We start from the raw sequence: 27,653 nt of genomic DNA, 5'->3' as shown, positions 1-27,653 counted from the left end.
ATAACGAAAATACTCAGATTTTATTTTGGGTAGCGTAAAGTTATCTATATGTGTCAAATTCCTAGAAGTGTAATTATTTGATAAAAGAATATGTACACATCAGACTTCCTTCCAAAATGGCTGTGCCAATTTATACTCCTTACAAAAGTATCTGTTTCCTCACACTCTCACCAATACCAAATATGGTAATATTTTTAAACTTTTCTAATACTAGAGGTGAGAATGTTAGAATACTGTTATTTTATTTGCATTTATTTCATTCCTATTAAGGTGGTATGTCCTTTCCACATCATGTCTTTCACCTACTTTTTTGTTGGAGCATTCTCTATTTTAATTAGTTTGTAAGAGCTCAGTCTATACTAGGAACACTAACTGGCTGTAAGTCATATAAGTTATGAATATTTTCCCTCATTTGTCATATGTTTTGAAACCATGTAAAAGATGATGTTTTTCTTTTGCTCTAAAGAAGTCTTAAATGCTAATGTTGTCAGTGATCAAGGTTTCTCTATCCTGCATTATTTTCATATATAACATATTACGCATTTTTCCTCTGTTGCTACATCATCCTCATAATCATGTTTTAAAGGTTACAAAATGTATTTACTCTTTCTCCATTATTTGGTCACTAAATCATTTATATTTTTCATTATAAATAGTGTACAAGTTCATGCTTTTATTTCTCTTATTTTGAATGATTTCCTACAGATAGAGCCTTGGATTCTTAGTGTAAGATTAATGGGATATAATCCTATTTGTGGCTCTAAACACATATGGCAAAATACTTCTTTGAAAGGTTATGTGGGCTTCTGGGAAGAGGGAGCAAATGTACTTTTACCTCTTCCTTCATACAAGTATAATTAAAAACCCAGGACGTTATGTATAAAACAAACATAAGAATACTGAAAGATGGAGGGAAGAAGGCACACTGACAAGTGACCTTGGTCTCAGAAGAGTGACCTAGAAGTTACTCCTTGGGTATTCTTTTTGCCTCAGATATCACAGACTGAGGGCCAAAGAAGCAGGCAACCAAGAAAGGCTAATGGGCACAGACCAAAAAAAAAAAGCCCAACAAAAACTAGCTCTCTCTGCCCAAAACACCAGAAAAGGGGCAGCCTAGCAAGACAGAAACCTTTAGAAAATAACCATTCTACTTCAGCTAAATACCACACATCCAGCAAAGGCCATCTAGGGAGTCCAGACCTCCACCCTCACCAAGCTGTAAGGAGGTGCCCAGCTCCCATGCCCAGGGGGTATCAGAGAAGGACAAAGAGGAAACTGGGACTTCCGTTTGCACCAGGAAGTAACAAAGCCCCACACACAGTGCCAGTGGAAATCATGTGGGAAACTTGGACTTCTACCCCTACCTGGCAATAATGAGGCACACCCCCTCCCTGCTGGAGTGGTGTCAGCGGAGGTCTAGAACATTAACTACTTCCCAGTGGTAACAAAGCCACACATACCCTGTGGCGTCAGCAGAGGCCAAGGGTGGAACCTGGACTTTTTCCCCCTAAAAGGTTTAAATAAGAGGGTTTAAATAAGATCCAGAGTCTTGTGACATAATACCGAAATGTCCAAAATCAATCAAATATCATTTATCATACCATGAACCAGGAAGATCTCAATGTAGATGAAAAAGACCATCAGTAGGTGCCAACATCAAGATAACAGATATGTTAGAAATACCTGACAGATTTTAAACCAGTCATCATAAAAATATTCAATGAGCAATTATAAACACACTTGAAAAAAATGAACAAAAAATAGCGTCTTGTCAAATAAATAGAAAAGGTCAGAAATGAAATAGAATATATAAAGAACCAAATGAAAATTTTAGAACTGAAAAACATACCTGAAATAAACTCAATGGATGGGCTTAAGAAGAGAATGGAAGAGAGAGAAGAAAGAATTCGTGAACTGGAAGATAGAACAATATAAATTACCTAATATGAACAACAAAGAGAAAATAGGTGGGAAAAAAGCAAACAGAGCCACAGGAACCTTTGACATTATAAAAAAAGATCTAACACTCACATCCTTGGAATCCTAGGAGAGGAGGTTGGGCTGAAAAAGTACTCAAAGCAGTAATTTCCAAAATTTCTTTCCAAATTTGGCAAAAGATAGATTAAAAAGCTGATTCAAACTCCAAACAAGATAAACTCGACAAATCCATAACAAGAACCATGCGTGGTGAACTTTTGAAAACTAAAAACAAAGGGGAAAAAAATCAATTTGAATGATGGCAGATTTCTTATCAGAAACTATGGAGGGTCATGAGGAAGTGCACATCATTTTTCAAATACTGAAAGAACTGTCAACACACAATTCTATATCTAGTGAAAATATCCTTTAAGAATGACGGGGAAATCAAGACATTCTTACATGAAGAAAAACTAGGAGTATTTGTCACTAGCAGTCCTATACTGAAGAACATCTAAAGGAAGTTATCAAAAAAAAAGGAAATTAGGGTTTCCTTTTTTGGAACATTAGAAGGAACATTAGAAAGAACCTTGGAACATTAGAAGGAAAAAAGAACATAGTAAGCAAAATATGGGTAAGCACAATAGTCTTTTTCTTCTTAAGTTTTCTAAATTATTTTTGACAGTTGAAGCAAAATTGTAATGCTTATATAGCTCTAAATGATCAAGAGTAAATAGTTAAGAAAATTATATTTCAATAAGGCTTTCTCTTTAATTGAGAGAAAACTTTCCTCAGATTGTTCAAAACATAAAAGGTCTGGGAAGTGAAGTGAAACTAAAAAAAATAAGTTAAAAAAAAAAAAGTAGAGTACATTATCCATATTGAAAAAAAAGGTCTGGGAACAATCATATATCAACCAATACTATTTCTGCATTACACTGATAGTATTCCCTGTTTATCAATTGCTTTTGAGGTGATCTACATCAGAGGAAAAAAAATGATACAGAAAAGACTGTGAATTGCCATCAACATTGGTGACATTTTCTTGTTTTGACTAGGTTACCAAATATGTCATAATCAGAATATCATGATGACACTTCTGTACAAAGATGGAGTCACAGATGTTCCAATAATTCCTCTTCACTCTATCCAGAGTTAACAGATTCATGAAAAGGTAGGGTGAGAGCCCTAGCAAACTGCCTTAGTTCGGTCTTGGTAAGAATTTTTTTTAAATAAATTACTTAAAGGAAAGAAGGCTTTTACAACTAGCAGTTATCTTAAAAGAGAAAGGGGTCACTCAATAAAATGGGTTAAGAAATCAAGATTCAGAATACTCACAGGAGGAAAGCTCAAATCCCACAAGATAAATGGTATCATACGATATATACTCGTATAATTTTGTGTCTTGGCCTGAAATATTTAAATTGACTTGCTATACTTTCCCAGGTTACCAGATAAATAACAGCATTGTATTTCCACTATCTAGTTTCATCCTCAATATTTCCAAGGCCTTAAAAAGAAGGAAAGTCAAACCACTAAAAAAAAAAAATCACTGCACTAATAAATAACATTGTAGAAATGTTATTTAAGGAGGAATATACTCATACAGCACAGGATTTCAGAAAAAGGCAATAAAGTGAAACTCACATCCATGGTTTTCTTGAATTGTAAGCTCTTTTGTTTATGGACAGCATCCATTACAAGCTCTGTCTGTGAAGAGAGCACAGGTGTTATTAATAATAAAAACAGAAATTATTGTTAATACCAGCTTATCTTGAGGGCTAAGTGTTCCAGATGGATTGTCTCATTTAGTCCTCACACAACCCAGAAGACAGGTGAACAGTTTATTATTCCAATTTCACAAATGAAACTGCAGCAAAGAGAAGCTGAACAATTTGCTCAAAGTTTTATGGCTAGTTAATGGTGGGGTCCACCTTTGAACTTGGGCAGCCACTATTGAGAATTACTGATCACCTTAGAACAGTCTCTTCAGCAAATCTCTTATCAATGAACTTTGGTTTCAAAAATGGATTTTTAAAATTTTGTTAAAATGCCATTTAGATTTTAAAGTGGGTCTTTATTCTGTAAGCTTAGGTCAACACAGTTAAATTAGGGACTTACAGATATTCACTTCTGTAGCATCCATCAGTGGTACACCCTTAAACAGCAAGGAGCCCAGGCAGTATGAAGGGAATAAATGTTTGTAGGACAGCTAAAATTAGAAGCTGTTTTCCTACTCTTTACTCCATCTAATCCAGGAAATGTAAGCTACTCTGTCAAGTTCATTCGGGAGCAATTTCTTTGTTGTGGCTGTGACATTAATACATTTATTAGTCAAGGTAATAGAGCTAATAACAAAAATGTACCTCTCAGACATAAAAATCCTCGTTCCCATTTATCAAGCATTATTATGTACTAAGCAGTTGTCATCCATCATAACAACTGTTAACTATTTTCTTGACCCTAAACTGAGGTGGATTAATCTACCAAAGTTAACACGCAGCAATTAGTAGAGTTGGGATTTGAGCCCAGGAACCCGATTTTGATGCCCTTGTTCCTAATCATTACCCTAAACTACCACAATCCTCATTGTGGCTCTATAAAAGCAAATGGGTACATAAAAGGCCAAGAGATGCAATAATTCAAAATAAGCAAGGACATTACATTGCTCTTGTGCAAAATGATATAATGCAAAATAATAATACTGAAGATGACATTCAAATGTGGCTTCTCTTTTGGAAAATTAAGTTTCTGTCTGTTACTATAACACACAAATATAGATTTTCAAAATATCTGGATAGGATCATTGGAATGGTTTCACTTTGAAGAAGAGCTTTGTGGAATATGTGAAATTCCCTTGGGGAGCCCCAAGGGGCCCTCGGAGAACTGAGGAGTCATCTTCCAGCCCAGCTGAAAGTGAGGGACCAGGAAGTAGCCATGCACCTACTAATGGGAAAACACCATTGACCTAGAGAACAGACAGGGCTCCAACACCCTTGCCATCGCAGACAGGGAGCTGTGTGGTGCACATGAGCCCATGTGCCTCTGCCAGTAGAAGGAGCTGGGTTTATTTATTTAATAATGGTTCTTGATTTTCCCAGGCTCCCTGGAGCAGATCAGTTAGCAATGTTGGTCTGGTCCATGGTCCTTTCTAGTCCAAACAGACACACTGCCATTCTTCCAGTTTGGGAGCTGCTACTATTTTATAGTTTCCGGCCCAAGCCAGACCTGCTTATCCCTGAGCTCTACGTAACACCTGCTTCAAACACCTCTCTGATGGCTACAAAGTTCTCCTATGAGCCAACCCTTTCCACTTCATGTCATTCCTCTCTCTGGCATCTGTAGAATTCCTGGCATCTGTAGGTGGGCAGGATCCTAGAGAGCAGCAGTCTACGCTCTAACCTGACAGGCGTGACCCCTGGGTCCCAAGAGGTGATGGTTATAGCCTCTGCTCAAGGCCACTCAGCGACACCAAGTCCTGCTCTGTCTGCTACACCACCTCGATTTAAGTCTCCTCATGTCCATGTTCACTTATTGGGTGACCCCACTCATGGTGGCCCCAGTAAGTCAAGGGTTCTCTTTCAGGTGTCCTTGGGGAAATCCTTCTTTTAGGACTCAGACTTTCTGCCCAGACCAAATCCAATGAAAATTTGATTGTTTTGTTATTGACAACTCACAGTAACGCAAAACACAATCATCTCTGCTATAGGGTGGGGAGAAGAGAAAAGGTAAAAAGGAAGAAGAAATGTATAAATGACCAAAATGACCCTGCAGTAAATTACTGAAATAGCTGCTTAGTGGTCTGTCTACCCACACTCAGACTTTATTCTGAAAACTAGAAGCATTGCTCTGTAACAAAGCAGGTGCCTCTACACAGGCAGGACAAAGTTCTGCCTGATCATCCCAATCTTAGCGGAGACGGTAAAACCATACGGGCATCAGAGGAGAGAGAAACTGACCCTGTGCTGTCCCTGTCAGACTTAGGCCTGGGCTGGGGAAGAAAGACGTCAAGCCTCCCGGGAAGGGCTCCACAGACTCTCCCTCCCTGCCAACCCCCAGCAGTGACAGCCTCTTCTCTCACAGCCCCCACCTACACTGCCTTTCACCTTAGCTTCAAGATCACTTCCTCCAGGAGACCTCCTTAGACCCATAGATTAGGTTAGGTGTCCCCACTGTATGTTCAGGTGGCACCTTCACCTCCCCTACCATTTAAGACTCATCATTTGTCATGATGGCCATGTCACGTCCGTCTCTCTTGCTACGCTCTATACTCAGTGAGGGAAGGATGCCCCCATCTCTATTGTTCCCCACTCTCAGATAGTGTTAGTTGTATAAGAGAGTACACCACAGACTTCTGTCTGACCAGCCTTTCTACCCACGTCTCCCTGCCCCCATTTACTAAACAAAACCAACTTGATGGCTTTCCTTAATACATGGAAGTGGCTTCATTTCCAAGAAGCGAAAGACCAAGAAAGGCATGCAGGGTTTGACCACTGAAAATGAGAAGTTAGCATTGACACATTTTCCTCCAAAGTTCGAATGTTTTTTTTAAGAAAAAAGCATGTACATACGGAAGTGGTACAATCCAGAGTTCATTGTGACACAGGTAATTACAAATATATTAATAAACTTCGCAAAAGCCAAGAAGGCATTTTCCTGCCGTTGAGAGCACAGTATGTAGGGTGGATAGGATGGCAGTGGTGGGTTGAGCACAGGCTGCTCTATTGCCTAACAGAACTCAGAACACCTTCCTCTCGCTATGAAAATTTGCTCTTTGCAACTTGTTGGGAAGGGAAGTTTGTGCAGCCTTGCAACATTAACAAAACGCTCTCTGAAATGACGAGGGCTACCGAGGTCACTTGAATACGTGAGGAAATGACCTTCCTCTCCTCTTAGTGGAAATTGTGTATGCACAGATCCTGGTTGTCCAAGGCATTTGGCTTCAAAAATTGTGATTCCTCTAAAGAGTTGGGCAGGGCTGGCACAGTCAGCCAAAAATAGTTTGACCGTCCAATGAGTGGGTGTAATATACATATTATTTTTGCTCTGAAAAACACTTTGGGCCAGATGGATCCCTCAGACCTGGTACATGAAGGTTGAATTTATGTGAAAGCGATTGACTGGTATTCCTTAAATGTTAGTTTCCACTCTTCCATCCTAGTTAAGAGGCACAGCTATAAGAGCTTTTCATGAAATGACAACAGAGGTCAGGCAGTCAGGATCTTAAGACTCTGCCACTCACTCCAAATGCCAAGTGGCCACCAAGAGCTAGAAGAACCACAGGTAAAGTTGCACTTGGTCACCAACATTTATTGAAACTGTCCCTGCGTGAAGCATTGGCCTAGCTACCAAGACCAAGGCTACACTAAAGTATTGGTAGCATCAACCTTAACAGCTGGCTGTTTATTGGCTCCACACACTAAAAACAACGACCTTGGGACAATACAAAGTCAGGATGAAGAACAGTTTCGAAAAAGTCCATGCAGAGCTGTCTGTGGAGACCTGAGTGGAAATCTTTGGATACCAGATAGGGAAGAGCTTGTCCCCCATGTGAAACTGAGTTCCAACCTTGGAGACAAAATAAAACAAAAACTCTGGGAGGGTCCTACTCGGCTGCCAGGCCACCCTGAATATATAAGTCTTTTAGGAACAAAATAGCAGGGAGTCAGAATAGCGGCTGGTCTCGTCACAGTAACACTTGATCCTTCTAACTTCTCAAATGTTCGCCAGTTTTATTAACTTGCTCACTCCCATCTCCTTCCACGTAGTTGGCCAGAGTAAATCCCATCAGTGAAAAAAGAACCTATGCACATCTGCTTAGAGCACAAAAAGAACTTGGTTTCTCAGGGCCTCATTTTCCCTATTTGTAAAATATGCAGGTTGGAGTACATTATAGTTTCGAAAGAGAATGTGAGCCTCCTCCACTTCTTACCCCTCCCTTCGTGCCTTGTCCAGAAGGAGTGTGGTCTGGGAGCCCACCAGCTTGGATGTGCTAGATTCTATTGAAGAAAGAGGGATTCCCCTTTCGGTCAGTTTCAATAGTGGCAGCAGATATGAAAAGAAGAGGAAAGCAGGCTGGACCCCTGAATCCTGCCAGAATTCAAATAGAACTTGCCTGGGGTGTGAGTGGGCACAGAGGCATAACGGTCTAGACTGAGTCCCCTGATAAATGGTTCCTACATGGTTCCCTGATAAATGATCTCATAGGTTCAAAGAAGAGCATGGTTGCATGAAGGCGGGAGCCGAGACAAGGAGTTTAATGAAAAAGCAAGCCTGGAGTTTTCTGCCAGAAGGAAAGCAACATCTTAACACATATGCAAACCCCACCTTTTTCCGTTGTATCTTTTGCTTTTCCCTGAATTCTTCTATCTTCCTGGCCTCTTCTCTTAGAGTCTGTGCAAGCTGAATATGACATTGGGCCACATTGTCTACTTCTGCAAAAAGAATTTAAAAAGAAACAATAAACAAGAGCTACATATCTGAATTCAAATACACAAAACTGTACACAATTTAAATATATATAAATAATATGGAGCAAATGGTTAAATTAACTGACTGCATTTGGTCACCAACATATTTTGAGACTGTCCGTGTGCCCTAGCTACCAGGATCAAGGCTAGCAAATCTTTAGCTTAACCTCCTGCCACTAATTGTTACTAACCTAGTGTATGCCCAGGGTCAGCAAGAAGCTCATGGAGTTTACATGCTAAGAGACATTAGTAAACATGCTCCAATTGAAAATTTGACCTTATTTCTTATTAGATGGCCACGAAAGATCTCTCACATCTCATATGCCTGAACATTTTTAAGAAAGTCATACCCCAAAATTTTGGCTACCAATAGTTATCTCTGGATAGAAAGATTATTATTGACTTTTTCCCCTTAGTTTCTAAGATCTTTGCAATGAGCAAAGTACCTCTATAATAGAAAAACTAAAAATTTTATCTTATTTGTTCTGAAAAAATAAATTAAAGTATGGCATTAAAGCTAGAAAGATTAATAGATCTGAGCTAAGAAAAATTTTAAGCTTGTGTGTGTCAAGATAACCTGAGCAAGGTTAGAAGATACATGACAAATTGGAAAATATTTGCAATTTATATAATAAAGAGTAAATAGCTATATTAAAAGAGTTTCCACAAAGCAAATCTATCTATCTATCTATCTATCTATCTATCTATCTATCTATCTAAAACAATATTAAAAAGTTGGTTAGAAAACATAAAATTTTTAAAAGATTGCTAAATGGCCAATAAAGATTTGAAAATATATTCAGCCTTAAACTATTGAAAAATGCGAAACTTTAAAACTCAGAAATAGATCATTTTTTACCTTTCAGTTTGGCAAAATTTTAAAGTATGAAAATTTGTGGTATTAGCAAGCCTGTGGGAAAACAGCACTGTTGATGGGGGGGAAATCCATATAACCTTTCTGGAAGTAACTTGGCATTTTGTAAAATCAAATATTTTAAATCTAAAAGAATGAGGTAGATCCATATGAACTGAAATGGAAAGATGTCTCTGCTACATTTTTAAATGAAAAAGCAAATTATAGAGAGGTATAATCTCATTTATATAAAACCTCACTCATGTCTGTACATGTGTGTATGTCTGCAGAGAGAGAGAGAGAGAGAGAGAAAGAGACTGAGAATTGTAAACGCATAGAAAAAGGTCTTGAAAGATACATACCAAATTGCTAGCATGATTAGAAATTGACATGTTTCATTTTAAAAACATATGCCCCAATGGATAGATTCTGAAGCACTGCCATGTTATAATCATATTCATTTATATGAATAGATACACACGTGTGTATGTGTGTGTTGTGTAAAAACATTGGAGGCATATTCACCAATAACTGCTCAGCAGTAAGAAGTGAAAATTCAGGTATGTACTATCTTCTTCATAGTCAGTTGTCTCACTTGAATTTTTAATACAAATATTTATTATTTTAATAAAAAAATGAAACCACTTGTTGGGAAAAAAGAAAACAAGTAATGGCAAATAGGTATGCTTAGGAGACCCAGCCTATGCTGAAGTCCCACTGGGCCACCATGGTTGGCCTTGCAGTGCACAAAAGAAACATGAAAAGATACTGTGCATATACCTTGAGAAGTGTATTCATTGATGAGTTAAAGAGGGAAGAGGACACCTTCGATGGAAAAGTTAAGATGAATATTTATTTAGCTAACCTTTACAAAGGTCTAGAACCACTCAATTGACTACAGAAACACTGTAAGCACATGTACATACTATGCCTTGGTAAAATCCTTAGTTTGGAAGCAGCAAGTATTCTGAAGAATCGAAAATCCTAAAGGCAGTTTCTCAGTAACAGGCCTGGGGAATATTAGAACTGGGCAGGATCCCCTGAAGACCAAAGTGCCAGGGTCTCACCCTAGACTTCAAGTGTGAGAACTACTGCTCTAAGGAAGGCAAATGCACGTCCTGATACGCAGGTGTGGAGGATTCTCCGGCTCATTTCAACTCTGCAGAGCTATTTCTCATCTTAGGAGTGGCTTTAACTTTTTTTCACCCAATATGAGATTGGCTGAAATTAAAACCCATCTTCGGTGACAGACACAGAGCTTAACAAGGACAGCATATACATTGTTAGAGTCACTTACGCTGCTTGAAGACGTCAAGGGCCCGCTTCAGGGTGCTAAAAAACAAGCACATGTATAATTTCAGTTCTGGAAACTGGCTGTACAATCTTATTATGCCATTGCATGCTTCTCTCTGCCCACATCTTAACTTAGAGCCTGTGGACTCATCTTTGCCCGTGAGCTTGAGAAGACAGCAAAAGATCAAGGCTTATCCAGTCCAGTCTCCTCTTTCTTACTCTCTCAACTATCTGGGTCCATCTGGGTAGATGCCAAAATTCTTCATGCTTCATTTTCCCAATGGTGAATACAGGACTTATAGTCCCTTTCTAATAAGAAGACCAGTCATTCTCTAAAGTATGGTCATTAGAAATACGGAGACAAGCTCATAAAGGAAGGGTTCAAACTCTGGCTCCTGATCACCTGTTTTTACATCCATTCATCAAGCATCACATACTTATTGAGCATCAACTATGGGCCAGACATTGTGTTAGATGCTGGTGAGTCAATGGTACCAGACACACCTCAGAGTCTAATGGAGGAGACAGACACGAAACACATTGTATTAGGGTTCTATTGCTGAATAACAAACTACCACAAAGTGAGCAACTTAAAACAACACACATTTATTATCCCACAGTTTCTGTGGAGGCCATGACTCATTCTTCATACCTTCTCTCAATCTTCCCCTTCCCCTCTCTTACTACCCACGGTTCTTCCTCCTGTAGACTTCCCCCTTGGCCATGGTTTTAGTTCTCTCCCATCCTTCCTTAATTAAACCTCTTTCTGATGTGAATTGGCCCTGGGAATCTATTTTTTAATTAAATGTATTGCAGTCACAATGGTTAGTAAAATTACATAGGTTTCAAATGTACAATTCTGTATTACATCACCTATAAATCCCATTGTGTGTTCCCCACCCAGAGTCAGTTCTCCTTCCATCACCATACATTTCACCTCCTTTACCCTCTTCTACTATCCCCCCACCTCCCTTACACTCTGGTAACCACTAAACTTCTGTTTGTGTCTCTGAGCTTTTGTTTCTTTGTTTGTCATGTTCCTTTGTTGCTTTCAGTTTTCTATCCCACATGTGAGTGAAGTCATATGGTTCTCGACTTTTTCTGTCTGCCTTATTTCACTTAGCATAATAATTTCAAGATCCATCCATGTTGTCGCAAACGGCGGTATTTCATCTTTTCTTATGGCAGAGTAGTATTCCAGTGTGTATATACGAGTATACCACATCTTCTTTATCCAATCATCTATCGAAGGACACTTTGGTTGTTTCCATATGTTGGCCACTGGCCAACAGATATACGAAAAAATGCCCTCGGAATTTTCTTGCTCATTGCTGCCTTCATGGAAGCAAATCTCCCTCGACTCACTCCAGCCACTCAAGTAGGAATGGGACTTTGTGAATTGATGCTCCCCTAGCCACAAGAACATAGGATCATGGATCATTTTCTGTATTTATGTGGCAAGTTCTGATATTTTGCAAAGTAAAAACCTTTCTGTTTTCCAATTGGCCCCTTCTTTTAGCTATTTCACTATTTTTTAAGGATTTGAGTCAGTTTAATATAGCTGAAAATGGGTAATGCCATCTTTAAAATAATGATTCCTAGAACATCATTGCAAACATTAACATTACAGGAATTTGGGAATTGGATAGAGTAAAATGCTGTCCCTGATTCTGGTTCCTAACTTAGCCTGAAAATTTTTGTCCTCCGGATTACTTTCACATAAAAATTGCATTCACATAAAAATGCTTTTAGCAAATCTACATAAAGATGAAGTCCTACAGTGTTTCCCTAAAGTTCACGTGGACTAATTTATTAGTCACTTCCTTGGTATCTTCAGCATAATTCAATGGAAAATTGTTTTTCATTAGAATTTAATATTAAAATATGCTGATTACTTGTAGGGAAATTTATATTTTATCAGATAGCTATTTCACTTTTCCCACTTTGTCTATTTATTCCTAAACAAAGGGTTCTTATTTCTCCCTGCCTTTTCTCACACAAACATTTCCAATTATTACAAATATATCAAGCAGAAAAACGTAACTGCGCATTTTCCATACACTTTACCCATTTTAGGATACAAATTTTCAAGGAACACAGTTCACTGGAAAAGTGTCCACATCCAAACAAATGCATCAATGGTCCAGAAAGATGAATGAGCATCACTGAAGAGCGGACTTATTACTGGAATTAGTAAGAAACAAAGGTGGATACGGCAGCAGATACAACTGGAAATCTGGCCCTATTGTGAGTCATGGAGTTGAAATCCAGGCTTACAGATAAATAGTCTGTTCAGGGTCTTAAATTTTTCTCCCATTTTAAGTGACTGAATGATGGGCCACTACCGGAGTAGCCCCAATATCCCTTTAGTTTGTCATTAGCTTTGTTGTCTCACATCATCACTTAATAGTTATTGCCCATGTTCAGGACATGATGACCATCAGGGGATAGAATCTAAGCTTTGCGGTTGGTAGCAGCAACCTCCACCTCCTCTTCTGCCTGGTGTTCTCCTTTACTGTGCAAAAAACAATAGTCTATCACCCTTTTAATAAGCACTTTGTCCTTAAACCCTAACAAGACCCCTCAGAGGCCAGAGTCTCTCAATGTGGCTAATGAGGTGAAAACTCCTACCTAGCCCATGGTTAAGCAGTCATGCACTCTCATCTAAGGCACCTTCCTAAAGATCATCCTGGAGATGACAAAAACAGAAGTCACCTGTTTCACTTCACCCTTGATAATGAAGTCCCCAGGTCTCATATCCTGTTCTGTCTTCTGCTCTGAGGTATACTCTTAGAAGGAAAACGGACTGGCTTTTATCACAGAAAAGAAGCGAACGGTGCGGGAGTCTCTCTATGAATTTACTAAGTTACAATTCAAATGTGTAAGAATATAAGAAATACCATCTTGGATCAGACTCATTCTGCTAAACAGCTTTTCCAAGAAGTGCTTTGTGAGAGAATATGGGTCTTTCCATCATCTCCCTCAAAAATGTTTGGATATTTTCCCAAACGGCTTATGCTTTTTTTTAATGAAGAATAAGAGTTGGGTGGGGTTTTTTGTTTGTTGGTTTGTTTTTAATCAGCTGACCCACTAATCTTCCTTGAAATTTTCTAAACCCTCCTGGAATGACAGTGCAACTTATTCAAGTCTGGACAGTTTTGACCAGTGAACATGTAAATGTTTTACATATTCAAAAAATAAAACTAAATCAAACAGGGAAAAGAAAACCATCCTTAAATTTTAAAACAAACTGAAATGAACTTAAACTAGTATGAAATGGGCTACCTAATCAGGCAGAGAAAATAAATATTTTAAGTGACATTAGAACTCAGTGTTCTCATGTGAACAATAAGAGCAAAAGGAACTGCAAAGAAACGTTAAACTTCATTCAGAAGTTTTATTGTTACTAGCAATATTGATATTATTATTTTAAAACATTTTAATATATAGTATATAAAGCAAATAATTATGCTAATATTGTCAGAAAGCAAGATTTTCAGCGCAAAAGGAAATAAGTATAAAATTAAAGAAGCTAAGTAAAATCCTGTAAAGTTAAATTGAAATTGGAAATATCAATATGAACTCATGCTTTTAAAATGTATCCCCTGAAAGGATCTAGAAACAGGAACATCTCCATGACAATGACCCAGGCTAGAACTTAAGAGTTTCATCTCTAAATACAGTTAATCACTAAAAGGAACCAAGAATACTTGGAGAAAGTCTCCAAATTACATTAAGAAAATATGGCAAAGGTGAATAATCATTAAATTTAGGTGATGGGTTCTTTGTGGTTGTCTTTTTACACTTCAGTGTATTTTAAATTTTTTCATTCACAGCATCGAAAGTAAGATATGATCAATAAATCAATCAATAAATTCTCCTCGGACCAATGTTCTAGGTCTGAGGATAATACATTTTCAGGCTTATGTACCCATTAGTATTTTAAATATCTTCCAACGTTTCCTCCTTTTCAATAATCCAGTATTTTGCAGTCTGGGAGGCGCATGCCCGTGAGTGTGTGCGTACACGGGTGCAGGTTACAAGGGAAGAGGACGGGCAATGTCATGTCTGCCCCCATTCTCACCTCTGAGAGGACACCGACCTCAGGGCACCTAGGCCGCTGTCGACAGCACAGCCAAAGCAGTATGCACGTCACTATGGGATGTGATTGCATCTCCAGTGGCCTGCAAAGGTCTGCCTGAACTTTCTCCCAAGCCTCCCTCAACACGTTTGTTGTGGAGAAGGAAAGTCCACTGCAAAATGAAACTGCGGGACCCCTTGTTTATAAATGATTAAGAATTTCAAAATGGTGACGGTGAAGAGCATTAAACAAATTATGAAGGCTAAGGGTAGGTTCCTGTCTGACTGTCCATGAAGCCAGGAATGATGGAAGAATAAATAATTGTGATACAGAAATCTCACATAGGTGGGAAGAACTATAAAATAGCGTGAAAGACAGTCTCTCATGGTTATTACAAACTATATATGGGTGTGTGTGTGTGTGTGTGTGTGTGTGTGTGTGTGTGTGTGTGTTTAGAAGTCCCTCTATTAAATTTCTAATATAAAATTATATACAATATAATCCTACTATGAAAAAATATACATAGAAAAGGACTTCAAGGAAAATTTAGAAAATATTAATAATGGGTTGTGGCTTCAAAGTTTGTTTTAACCTTCTTTCTATTTTCCTATATTTGTCACAACTGGAAATAAGAAAAAACATTAAAAACTGTTTTCACCCAACACTCTTTACCCACTGGCCAGCTCTGTCCGCTGAAGTGGTAGGGGCTCCAGGCAGTATCAGCCAACCTGGAAACCAGAAAGAAACGTGGCACCTACTTGATCTCAGACTGTCCACATGGCTTCTTCCTAGACAGGTTGAGCAGATCTTTGCCATATTTCTCTTCAATTGATGCTCTAGGGGAACAGAAGAGAGGGCTATGAGTCCTTCTCAGGGCTGACACTCAGTGAAGACACACGGCACTCCCCTTGCAGACAAAATTGCAGCTTTCACAGTAGACGCTCAGATATAACACCAGTCTCTAAAATGCAAAACTCCCTCTACATAACAGGGAAGAATTGTAAAAAGACCAGTGGCCTTCATCTCTAAGGTGGTCTTCTCTAGGTAGTAGTCCCTAGGATGACATTACAGCAAAACCAAGCACGGCCCCCTGACCAGCACAGGCTACTACGTTACAGACTAAATTTGCAAAACTGATCCAAGGATATATATATCCATCTTTCTCCAAAAGTAAGACCAGGTCTTGTATTAGTTTTTGCTCCAAAAGATGCATTAAGGCTTATGTTCAGGGGATGTCATCCTGAAAAATCATGCTAGGGCTTATTTTCCCATTAGGTCTTATTTTCGGAGAAACACAGTACATATAATATATATAATATACATATATACAAATTATATATATGTGTATAATATATATATATATATATATATATATATATATATATATATATATATATATATATATATAATATGTGTGTATGTGTGTTTCTTTAGTGAAGGGAGAGTTCCATCAAATGCACTCAGACCCACCCCTCCTCCCATCTTCTCTGAGAGTACCCTTTCATACAGTTTGGGGAATATAATCAATAATATTGTAAAGATTTTGAGGGGGTCAGATGGGCATTTGTCTTATTAGGGAGAACACTTCATGGACTGTGTATTTGTCTGACTACTGCACTGTACACCTAAAGCTGAATATTATGGAATGTCATCTATAATTAAATATATATATGAATACATATATTCATATATATGTGTATATGGTCACGGGATATGGAGTACAGCATAGAGACAAGAGTCAATGGAATTGTAACAGCTATATACGTTATCAGAGGGGTAGTAAATTGAGGGAGGAGGGTTATCACTTTGTGAGGAGTATACATGTCTAACAATTATATTGTTTTGTACACCTGAAACTAATCATAAAAAGAAGTACCCTTTCACCATCCTATAGAGTTCCTCATTCACAGTCAATTCAAATACATAACTGAATTGTACCAAAGAGGGGAATTTCAGAATATAAACTCTGCAGTCAGTGTGTCTCAAGAAGGCAACTGATCGTTATTTGGTGTAGTAGCATGAATAAGTCTGTTGACACACTGAATATAACCCTTTCATCCCCCCTTTTCCCTGTCCCCTTTGCCGTTCGTCACCATCTCCACTGTGTCCCGGCCCCAGCCTTATCTAAACCGTTCTATCAGGTGACGGGGTTTTAGTCATGTCTACCCCACTTTCTTCAAATTAAAAAAAAATACACAAGTAATAAATGAATACATTCTCACTGCAAGAGATTCAAACAATAGGAAATTGCATGGACTAAAACATGAAAGTCTCCCTTCATGCTCTTGCCCAACCCGACCTGTCCCCAGGGGTAGCCACTGTTAAGCTTAATACGGATCTTGCCAGTGCTTTCTCTCTGCATTTACATGTCTTTATCTCACATATACATAACTTTTTAGGATTACATAATTGAGATCATTCCATTCTTTGCTGTTCTGTTTTCCACCTATTAACATATCATATAGTACTTTCCTTATCAGTAATACAAAACCATGTTCATAACACGGAGTTTTCATAGTTCAGGGTCCCCCTGTTTGATTCAGTTTTTATTACCAAAATAAAGGTAAAGCAACATCCTTGGACAGATATCCATGGAGATCTCTGAGAGTGTTTCTCCAAGACTGAACTTCTGAGAAAGTGGGTTTTACTGAAAAAGAGGGCTATGCATTTTAAATTTTGGAAAATAGTGTCAAATGGCCCTCCAATAAAGCCCTTTCAATTTATACTTCCACAAATATGTAAGAGTTTCCATTCCCAGAAACCCTCACCCACACTGGATATCAACAATCTTTTTAAATTGTTACCAGTCTGGGGAAAGAGGTAAAAAAAAGAAAAGAAAAGAAAAGAAAAAGAAAAAAAAGGACCTCATTTTAATTTGCGTGTCCTTGATTTCTAGGGTGGTTGTGCATCATTTTCTGTTTATTGGGCATCTGTAGCTCTTCTCTAAGTTACATGCCCATATCATCCCGATTTTTAAATTGTGTTTTGCATTTTTCCTATTATTTGGTATTAGTTCTTTATGTGATGAATATTAACACTTATTCTTACATATGTTACAAAGTTTCTCCCATTCTGTCATTTGTCTTTTCTAAATAATGACTTTATCCATTTTATTAAGATAATATGTGCTCATTATTTTAAATAACTAGCTCAAAAGAAAACTATAAAAAAACAAAGGAACCAACTGTCCCAAATTCCACAAACTAAAAATAATTAGTATTCGGAACTTTCACATGGCTCACCATGTTTGCAGGATACTGGGTTGCAATCCTTTCCCCACCTCCCCAGTAAATACCTTTTGGTAATGAAAAAATACAAATAAATAATTAGTATTAACATTTGGTGATGATTGTATTGTACATTTCTTTATGCAGTTTTGCAGATAAGATGGACAGATAAGTAAGGCATAACTCATTGTAAAAGAATGAGACCATACTCTACGTGTTTTGTTTTTTTAAATAGACTATTAAACTCGATTTTACTTGAATTTCATAGAAGAAAAGGAAACTGAAGTGAAACTGAAGGAATTACTGAATTTCAAGTAATTGTTTCTTTGCCACAGGAATAATTAACTCCTAAAAGATCCTTCTGAAATTAAAAAAAAAAAGTTTACGAAAGTAAGAGGATTGAGACATTAAGATATTTAACTACTTCTTTCAGTTTTAGCCAGTGTTGGATGTGTGACAGAACACTGCGAAAGGATCAGATGGTGAGCACTGTTGTAGTTCCACTTCCTCTACGTAGTTTTTTACATTTTTACTTCATTTGTATTTATAACACATTCTGTTCTCCAATCATAATTCCTCCTGGTTGCTTAGTCTTAACTATTTATTTAAATGGGTTTGATGTTCACCACCAGTTCCATTACTATTGCTTATCCAACTCTAAGATTTGTGTTTTGGTTCATTTCTTGGTTGAGTGAATTTCATCACTTTGTGTGTGGTCTTTTGCCAAAATGGCTCTGGGGCAGGAGGGAGGGGTCAGTATTTCCTGAATTCTTTCATATGTGAGACCATTTATCTGTAGCCTTGATATCTGAGTGACAACCTTCCTGGTGTAATGAATGTTCTTAAACTTTCTCTCAGAACTCTGCTGAGGTTGTTCCACTAGTATCTGTTATTGTAGAGAAGCTGGGGCCATGCTGGTTCCCCACTGCCCATTCCTGTATAGGCCCCTTGTGTTGTGTTTTGTTTTTCCTTCCTGGATACTTCAAGAGTTCTTCCTTCAATTCAATACAATAACTTAACCAGGCTGTATGTTAATGTTGATTCTTATGTAATCATAATCAATATTGATTACTCTCTATCAAGGTTTCCTAGTTTATGGTGTGTCCTTCAGAGCTTTGTAGTTTTTCATTTCATAAAAATTTTCCTGGATTATACCTCTGAATATTTTTACTGTTTCCTTTGGTAAATCTTATAGTTGGGATCAGTTACCCAGATGTTGGACTGGTTTTGTCTATCTGTTCTTGTGTTATGAGCCGTGGTTCTTTGGCTCTCTTTGACTTCATATTTCCTCCTTCCCCTCCCCTCCCCCCTTTTTTCCTCCCTCTCTGCCACCCTCCCTTTTGTTGGTCAAGGTACTTTTGCATGGTTGTGGTGTCATTTGGGTTCATCTTGCTCTGGGTACCATGGGCAACCTTATCTATTTGCGCTGAGACTATGAAAGTGCATTCTCCTTCATGCCCTTCTGATCTGATATCATACTTCCCTTCACTACCTTCACTACTACAGTTTGAGCAAGAATCCTGTTTTTTGTGTGTGTTTTTTTGTTTTGTTTTTTAGAATCCTGTTTTTTCTTGAGCCTTTACTCTTGGATTCTATTTCTAAAATTTTTGCCAGTTCCTAGTAATGTAAAGTGAAATGCACCTGAAAGTGACTCTAATTGTAAGAAAAGATGCAGTTTAACTCCCTAGAAACTACAGTATTTCTACCTTTCTGAATCTCTGTTCACAATACAGTAGTCTCCTCCTTCTCCCCAGGGATCTCCGAGATCCCCAGTGGATGCTTGAAACCATGGATAATATCAAATCCTATATACAATGTTTTTTCTTATATATACATATCTTTTCACTTAAAGGAAGCACTTTATGGCTTCTTTCTGGCATATTTGAATTGCCACCATCACTACTCTTGCACTTTGGGGCCATTATTAAGTAAAAACACAGTTACTTGAACACAAACACTGTGGTGCCATAATAGTCAATCTGATAACCAAGATGGTTACTAAGCAACTAACAGGCAGGGAATGTATACAGGCTGGATATGCTGGACAAAGGGATAATTCATGTCCCAGGCTCCTGGGATGGAGCAGGACAGTGTGAGACTTCATCACTCTACTCAGAACAGCGTGCAATATAAAATTTATGAACTGTTTATTTCTGGAATTTTCTATATCATATTTTTGGACTGTGGTTGACCATGGGTAAACGAAACCGCAGAAAGCATAAGGGGGAACCACAGATAAGGGGGAACTGGATTAGCATATCTACATAAAAATTTATGACACTCTACAATGAACATTTAATATTTTTACATGTAAAAAGATGTTAAGGCCATTTTCACTAAAATATACATATGAGTATATTTAAAATGTGCATGTATTTTCTCCTTTCAGGATTATATTCATTAAGACTTCTCGGGCCGGCCGGATGGCTCAGTTGGTTAGAGCGCAAGCTCTCAACAACAAGGTTGCTGGTTCAACTGCCGCATGGGATGGTGGGCTGCGCCCCCTGCACCTAAAGGTTGAAAACGGCGACTGGACTTGGAGCTGAGCTGCGCCCTCCACAACTAGATTGAAGGACAACGACTTGGAGCTGATGGGCCCTGGAGAAACACACTGTTCCCCAATGTTCCCCAACAAAGAAAAAGTCTCCTTGGAGTGGAGGGTGGCTGGGTGGAGCGGAAGGAAGAAGGATTAAGCAAGTAAATAAATAAAAACGATTAAAAAAAATAAAAGACTTCTCAATAATCTTTTGTGGTTTCCAGGAAGAGAAATTACTGAATCCCTTTCTTATGAGATGAAGGTACCATGAATCGAAACACACCATAGACAGCATCTCAGCCCCATGGAAAGTCCTAGAACCTGGGGAGTAATGAGTCCCAGTAAGCACAATGGTACGCTCTTTGGAGAAAGCAGGGGCTTTAATGGAGGTGAAACTACATGTCATCCTCATAAAATCAGGGGAACAACCACGAAATTGAGAAGATATTTCCCCAGCAATTGGAAAGTAGTGGAGTCTAGGGACCTATAGCCAATGAAGGAATCTAGGACTTCACAAAAATTACCCTAGAAGAGGTAAGCCTTTACCTAGATCGCCCTCCTACCATCTATCCAAATTTTCCCTCTCATCTGTTCATCAATTTGTCATTTATTAAACATCGACTATGTGCCAGGCATCTTATTAGGAGAATATAGAGATGACTGAAACACGAGAGCTGCCTAGAGGAGCTCATACTCCAGTGAGGGGAGAGATGTAAACCAATACTTTCATTCACCACCAGGTAACGAGGGCCATGATGAAAATGTACAAAGCAGTAGAGGAAACAGAAGAGGGAGTACTATTCCTCTAAGCATTTAGCTGCCTACACTTCCTTCACAAAGCCCTCCCCGAAAACTCCAGCTCACATTGACCCCTCCCCTATTCAAACTCCCACACCAGGCATAATCCATGTGCCATTTCCCCTTCAGTGACGCACAGCAAACGCTGTCAGATCTGGCCGTTTCCATCGGGTCTGCATTCCCTCAGGCTGATCCTCAACCCAGGGCTGCAGGCAACCCCAAGGTCAGAGTGGGTGTGTAAGAGGAAATCCTTTTGCTATAAAACCTGACACTTAGGTGTCTTGCTCATCTTTGCTGTATATACCAAGCACAGTCCCTTGCCGGAATTATCAATGTTAAAGTCCTTACCCCCAGTATTTCAGAATATGACTTTATTTGGAAATTGGATCATTGCAGATGTCATTAGTTGAGCTTACACTGGAGTAGGTTGGACCTTTAATCCAATACGGCTGGTGTCCTTAGAAGAATACGGCAGGAAGACACAAAAGAAAAATGTCATGTGACGATGGAAGAAGAGATTGGAGTTAGCAGCTGCAAACCAAAGAGCACCCAGGATTTCCAGCAACACTCGAAACGAAGAAAAAGACATGGAACAGACTCTCTCCTAGAGCTTTCGTGAGAGCATAATCTTACAGACATCTTGATTTTGGCTTTCTGGCCTCTAGATTGAGAGAATAAGTTTGTGTTGTTTTAAGCCACCCAGATTGTGGCAATTTATTAGGACAGCCCTTGGACACTCATGCAGGACACAATGGCTTGACTGTAACTTGTCCACAGGATGCTAATGTCTAAGCAAATCTGTCCTTCCCACCCTGGCAATCTGTCCTTCTTAAGCCCATCCTGAGAGATTGCTGACCCATTGTGAGAATCCCAGCATGAGAGCTGTAGCCAGGGCAAGCTGACCTCACCCTAAAAAGGAACCCTGGGATGTACAGGAGCTCACGGGAAGAGCACAGAGTCCCAAGGCACTGGGGTTGGGGATCCCCCAGTCTGTGGGTATAGCTGCTAACCTACAAACGGTGCAGAATTCCAGGCATAAAAGTTCTACAACATGCTTCCCTCCTCCCTACTCAGGACTGTGTTGCAACACACTATTAAGAAAGCTGACCTGGCCACCAAGTTCCCGGAGAAACCCCCTTTCAGAGAATATACCCAGTCATCTTAGGAGACCATTAAGTAAAGTGGGAAAAACCATTAGACATGGGGTTAATGGAAGTCCTGGCTCCATTACTTATGGCTTTTGTAATCTTGGTAAGTCATTGAAACCCCTACTAAACCTCACATTTCTTATCTGTAAAATGGAGCTAATGATATATTCCCTACCTACCTTCTAGGGTCAATGTAACAATATTAGCAATGGGGACCTTTTACGCACCACTTATTGTGTACCAGGTAGGGTCTGAGGCATACTGGAGTGGTTAACCGCACAGATCCAGGGGCCAGTTTTCCTAAGTTTGAAACCAGATCCATCCCTGATTACCTGTCCGACCTTAGGCAAGTCACGTCACCTCTCTGAACCTCAGTTTCTTCAATTGTAAAATAGGGACGATAAAACTTGCCATACAGGGTTTTTACGAGAATTAAATGAGCTATAATAGATGCAAAATACATAGTAGCTTGCTTGTATCTAGCACACCTTCAATAAATGGCAACTGTGAATAAATCACACTTAATCACCCCCCAGCTACCCTCTGCAGTATGATTATCCTCATTTTCATATTTCTCATTCACTGCTCCTAGCAAGAGCTCAGTATGTAATGTCTGGCCCCACCTGAGGCTTGGGCTACCAGGGACAAGATAGGTTCATTTTAATTGTTACCCTGTGGATGACCTCAGACTGGAGTGTTTGGTAGACTGCTTCCTTTAAAGAAAAAAAGAGGAAAATTTGACCTGGACTTTATTTATTTATTTACTTTTTAAGGAGGGTGCAGCTCACAGTGGCCCATGCGGGGATCGAACTGGCAACCTTGGTGCTACCAGCACCACGCTCTAACCAACTGAGCTAACCAGGCACCCCGACCTGGACTTTAAAGGATGAGGAGAATTTACTTAGGCATCGAGGACGAAGGACATTCCAGGTGGAGAAATAATGGAGTAAAGATGTAGACGCAGAGACACGCAAAGTATGCTTCCTAATAAACCAGTCTGGCCGGAACAGAGAGAGTAGTGTAATGAGTGAGGATGTACGAAACCGAAGAAAAGGGAGAGGGAGAGAAGGTCTCTGTGCTGGAAACAAACCCATCCTATCCTTCGGCCCAGAGTTGATGAGTCATAAATACAGGGTCTGAGTGAGTGAATGAGACCTTTGGAGCTGTTCTAGAGTTTGTCACTTTCTAGGTTCCCAGATAAATGACTTATCCAACCTCATTTAAAAAGCTACAGTTCCATGCAAAGACAATGGAAATAATAATACCTCATGCAGTTGATGTGCGTCAAAGGGGAATATTTCAAAGGAGTGTATAAACCTCAATATTACAGTAATGGAGGTACTGAGACAAAGCTCCTAGCACTGCACATAGCAAATGCTGTTTTTATGTAGCTGTTATGTAACAAATATGTGGCTGTTATTATGTAGCTACTCAGATGTTGATACGATTGTCATCATCTTTCTCATCATGCCTCTCCAGCTGGTAGAAGGGTAAACTAGGCAAATTTGCAATTTGCTGATGGATTGTTTGTTACTCTGTTCTGTTACTTACTCGCTGTGTTACAATAAGTCATGCAGGACTTACTGGGGACTGATCAGCTACAGAGCATGTGCTAAGACATGGCCCAGGTATCAGCAACACAGATGAAAGATGAGGAGCATTCCTGCCCACTCCAGAGCAGCATCCGACACTACACCTTGCATTGTGGTGATTGTTCTGTCCATCCTCAAATGAGTGTAAATGGATTGACTGCAATCTATCAGGGTATAAGCCAGGCAAAGGATACTTCCTAGTTTCCATAATGGAGGTAAAATGTGGCATGGAGGGTCATAGTCCTGGATTCCATCCAGGGGACAGTCACAGAGGGAGTTCACCCTGAAGGTGCAGTATCTGTCCCTTCCCTTTGTTGTTCCCGGGCAGGTTAAGTTACCAGAAATTCTAGAGAGGTCCATGGTAGGACTTTGACTCTTTGGGTGGGGATGTCCCAAAACTAGAATATAAGGCATATTTAGCCACATAATATAAAATTTTTATAACTGTATGTGTATCACACTTGATGAACTCAAAATAATAAACAATTATGACAGACAGCTGTTATCTTGGCCCATGTTTGTATGTGGTTTGCCTCTAGCCCATATGAATATGCCAGGGTTCCACATGAAATTTACCGCAGTTCAGTAAAATAATGCTCAAGACCCAAGGAGGACATTTCAGCAACATCAGACTATGGCCCAGACTCAACAGACCAAGTTTCAGGTCCCACAAACACCCCACTCTCATCAGAGCAAGAGGAAAGGCTGGACCCCCCAAAATCTGAAGAGGACAGTACTTCTTCACATGAATCACCCCTGAACAGAACATAGTGGGGGAATGCATACTCTCTCCTCAGTGGCAGCAGCCTCCTTCAGGCAAGCACACTGCCAGGAAAGGAAAACCAAAGACCAGGCAGGCTACTTGCTCAGGTGCCTCAAATACCCACACTCAGGGCATACATACATATCTGACTCTCTGACCTGATGCCAGCAGATTCTTCCTCAAAATCAGAGCACATGGGATTGGTTTCTTTTACTCTGAAACTCCTGGAGAAAAATGACCACATACTAGAAATACAGTATAAATATGTAATCCTTTTTAATGTACATGTATTTTTTTCCTCTTTCCCATATATTTTTGTGAAACATTGTAAAAGTGAGGTCTTAGCCTTTGGGTTCTATTAGGACTTGCGTTTTTCAAACTGTGGGTCATAACCTACTTGGGAACTATAAGTCAATTCAATGGGTCATGACTAGCACTTTTTAATTAAAGAGAACTGCATAAATTATAGGGTAGTAATGTTTTATTAAACTTTTGTTTTATGCATGTGTGTACTGGGTGACAGTGTAAAATTTCTTTCTTTTTCTTTTTTTCACTTTTTCCCCCCTTCTTCCGCCTCCCCCCCAACTCCAGTTCAAGCCGTTGTTTCTCAGTCTAGTTGTATAGGACACAGCTCCTTGACCCATGCTAGTATTATGAGCCTTGCGCTGCCCCTGGCTGAGGCAGTCGGTCACTGGTCGCCCACTCACAGCAGCTCATGGCAGCTCTCACCAGCTGCCGGCCACTCACGCTAGCTGCTGCCCACTCACGCTGCCCACTCATGGCAGCACACAGCAGCCCACGCCGACCTCCAGCTGCTCATGGCAGCCCAGCTCCAGGGAGGGCGTTGTTCATAATCTTAGCTATAGAGGGCGCAACTCACTGGCCCATGTGGGACTCGAACTGATGACCTCAGCGTTAGGGGCACCGCGCTCCAATCACCTGAGCCACCGGGCCGGCCCCTACTTTTTTGTTTTAATTAAAGTTCATTGGGGTGACAATGGTTAGTAAAGTTACATAGGTTTCATGTGGTAAAATGTATTTCTACTGAGGGTTACATTAAAAAAAAATGTGAACACTGCTGATTTATACCACCATCCCATTGTGCCAGGGGACCCTTGGATGGTCCTGCCTGGGTAGTGGAAGCTTCGGCCATTAACCAACACCTCTTTTATGGATGCATGGCAAGGGGCATTCCCAGGAGGAAATGTATAAAAGCCCTAATAAAAGCCCTAACTGGAGGAACACAAAAGCAAGGGGTGTCCTGTGTCTCTATCTCCTGCCTAGTCATGGACCACTTGATTGCTTGCTACTTTGACAGAGCTCTGTTGAAAAAAGGAGGAAGCCTGCCTCCAGTGCCCACCAAGAGAAAGGAAAGTTGTAACTTGATGTCACCACCTTCAACCATCTTGAGTAGAAGAGAGAGGCTGGTCCCTCAGGGGAGGAGGTACAGTGACCAGCTCCATGGAGCCTGACAGTGGATAGTCCTCTTTCTGTCCACGCCTCCTAAGATGCAGAGTGGCCTTCGAATCAGTTCAAGGAGAGAGGCCACACCATCCAAGGGCAACTACCCGTGTGAGCTCACTGTGACCTAATGTTCTCTTGAGTAGAAAATAAGGAGACTTGACTGAAAACACTGTGATGTCTGCATCTCCAAAATATGACTCTCTCACTCACTGCCTGACAAATAGGACTGTTAATTATTTTGGGACCCACCAACGGAGTGCATCTTTGGCCAAAAATTCCCCTAAAGCAACTCCTTTATCCAGAATCACTGGGAAATGGAGTATTCTGGATAAACAAGATTTCCACAAAATGAACTCACCCCATTAAGTATAGAATTTAAAAAAAAAATACATCTTATCCATTAAAAAATAAATAAAAGGGGAAAAAAATCCTCTGAACCAAGCCAGCTTTCCCTACCACCAAGCTCTGCTTCCCTCTGGAGTGCTATGATGTGTCCTGTATCTTTGTCACTGCTCCCTGGCCCCCTGTGGTCTCTGAGGCAGGCTCTGCCCCACCCCCCTCTGCCACATGGGTCATTCTCATTCTCATCTCCAAGTTTGCTGTTCCCCCACAGATATCTGGATACCTCCACCTGTCAAATCCACCTCACCCACCAAGGGCCACCTCAAGGATCTCCTCCTCCATGAAGCCCACCCCACCCCGTTTTGGCCAGTACTCCACAATCTCCCTCTCCCGTGAGGTCCTTCAGGGCCCTGGGTATCACACAACTTAATGTTTTGTTATATTTTGTTTGCTGCTTCATTTATACATCTTATCTCTCCAACTGGTTTCTAAGAACTTTAGGGCAAAGATACCATTTATTGCTTGGGGATTGTTCCATAACGTACAGCAAAGGGTCTTGTGAACCATTAAACACAAACAAGAAACAGTGACTTGTTCCTTGTTTGTATGGGAGCATTTTGTCCTCCCCTCTGTCTTCGGAGAGGAAACAGCATGTACCTTTCTTTTAAAAAGTCTTCAAACTCTTTGCAGTTCTTGCGGCCATTGTTCAGGTGCTGGATGATGCTGTCATAGCCAATGGTGCTGAGGATGTCCGGACTCTGGTGAAAAAAAACGACAATGTGTCAGACCAGGCACAGTGCAGACAGAATCCCCGAGGCCTGAAGCGATGGGGGAAGCTGGCAATGGGAAGTTCCTAAAACGCGTCATTACCTCCAAGACATGTGTGGCCAAAACGAACAAAATAGAAGAAGTAAGAATGCAAAGAGCTGTGGAAGAGTTTCTAAAATTATGAAACTGAAGGACCACAAAACAGGAAGGAAGTGACAGAGGATTGAGAGGCACATGGATGAGGGAGCTGACCTGGCTCAGGCCCCAGTCTGGGCCCCCACCTGGGCCCTACGTCAGTCCAGGACTGAGAACAGGAATTGGGCACGCACTCCAGCCTTCTGCAGAGTGCTCCTTCATCCTGCTGTGTGGGAACTCACTCACACTACAGGCCCATTTTAACC

General features: G+C 40.0%; 1 protein-coding gene across 1 annotated transcript in view; it reads right to left on the bottom strand.

The window, feature by feature from the left end:
* The window catches only part of PSTPIP2 (proline-serine-threonine phosphatase interacting protein 2), a 77,579-nt gene that overhangs the window by 12,857 nt on the left and 37,069 nt on the right, over positions 1-27,653 (bottom strand). Inside the window, exons 2-6 of the mRNA XM_019739716.2 lie at positions 27,142-27,242; positions 15,373-15,450; positions 10,538-10,572; positions 8,245-8,351; positions 3,565-3,627 (exon numbers count right to left, since the gene is read on the bottom strand). Coding sequence (XP_019595275.2) covers positions 3,565-3,627; positions 8,245-8,351; positions 10,538-10,572; positions 15,373-15,450; positions 27,142-27,242 — 384 coding nt within the window. The remainder of the gene's footprint in view (positions 1-3,564; positions 3,628-8,244; positions 8,352-10,537; positions 10,573-15,372; positions 15,451-27,141; positions 27,243-27,653) is intronic.

Source organism: Rhinolophus sinicus, linkage group LG09, assembly GCF_036562045.2.
Source record: "Rhinolophus sinicus isolate RSC01 linkage group LG09, ASM3656204v1, whole genome shotgun sequence".
Classification (NCBI taxonomy): Eukaryota; Metazoa; Chordata; class Mammalia; order Chiroptera; family Rhinolophidae; genus Rhinolophus; species Rhinolophus sinicus.
Note: the sequence above shows the minus strand (reverse complement) of the source record. Positions and strands in the feature narration are given on the sequence as shown.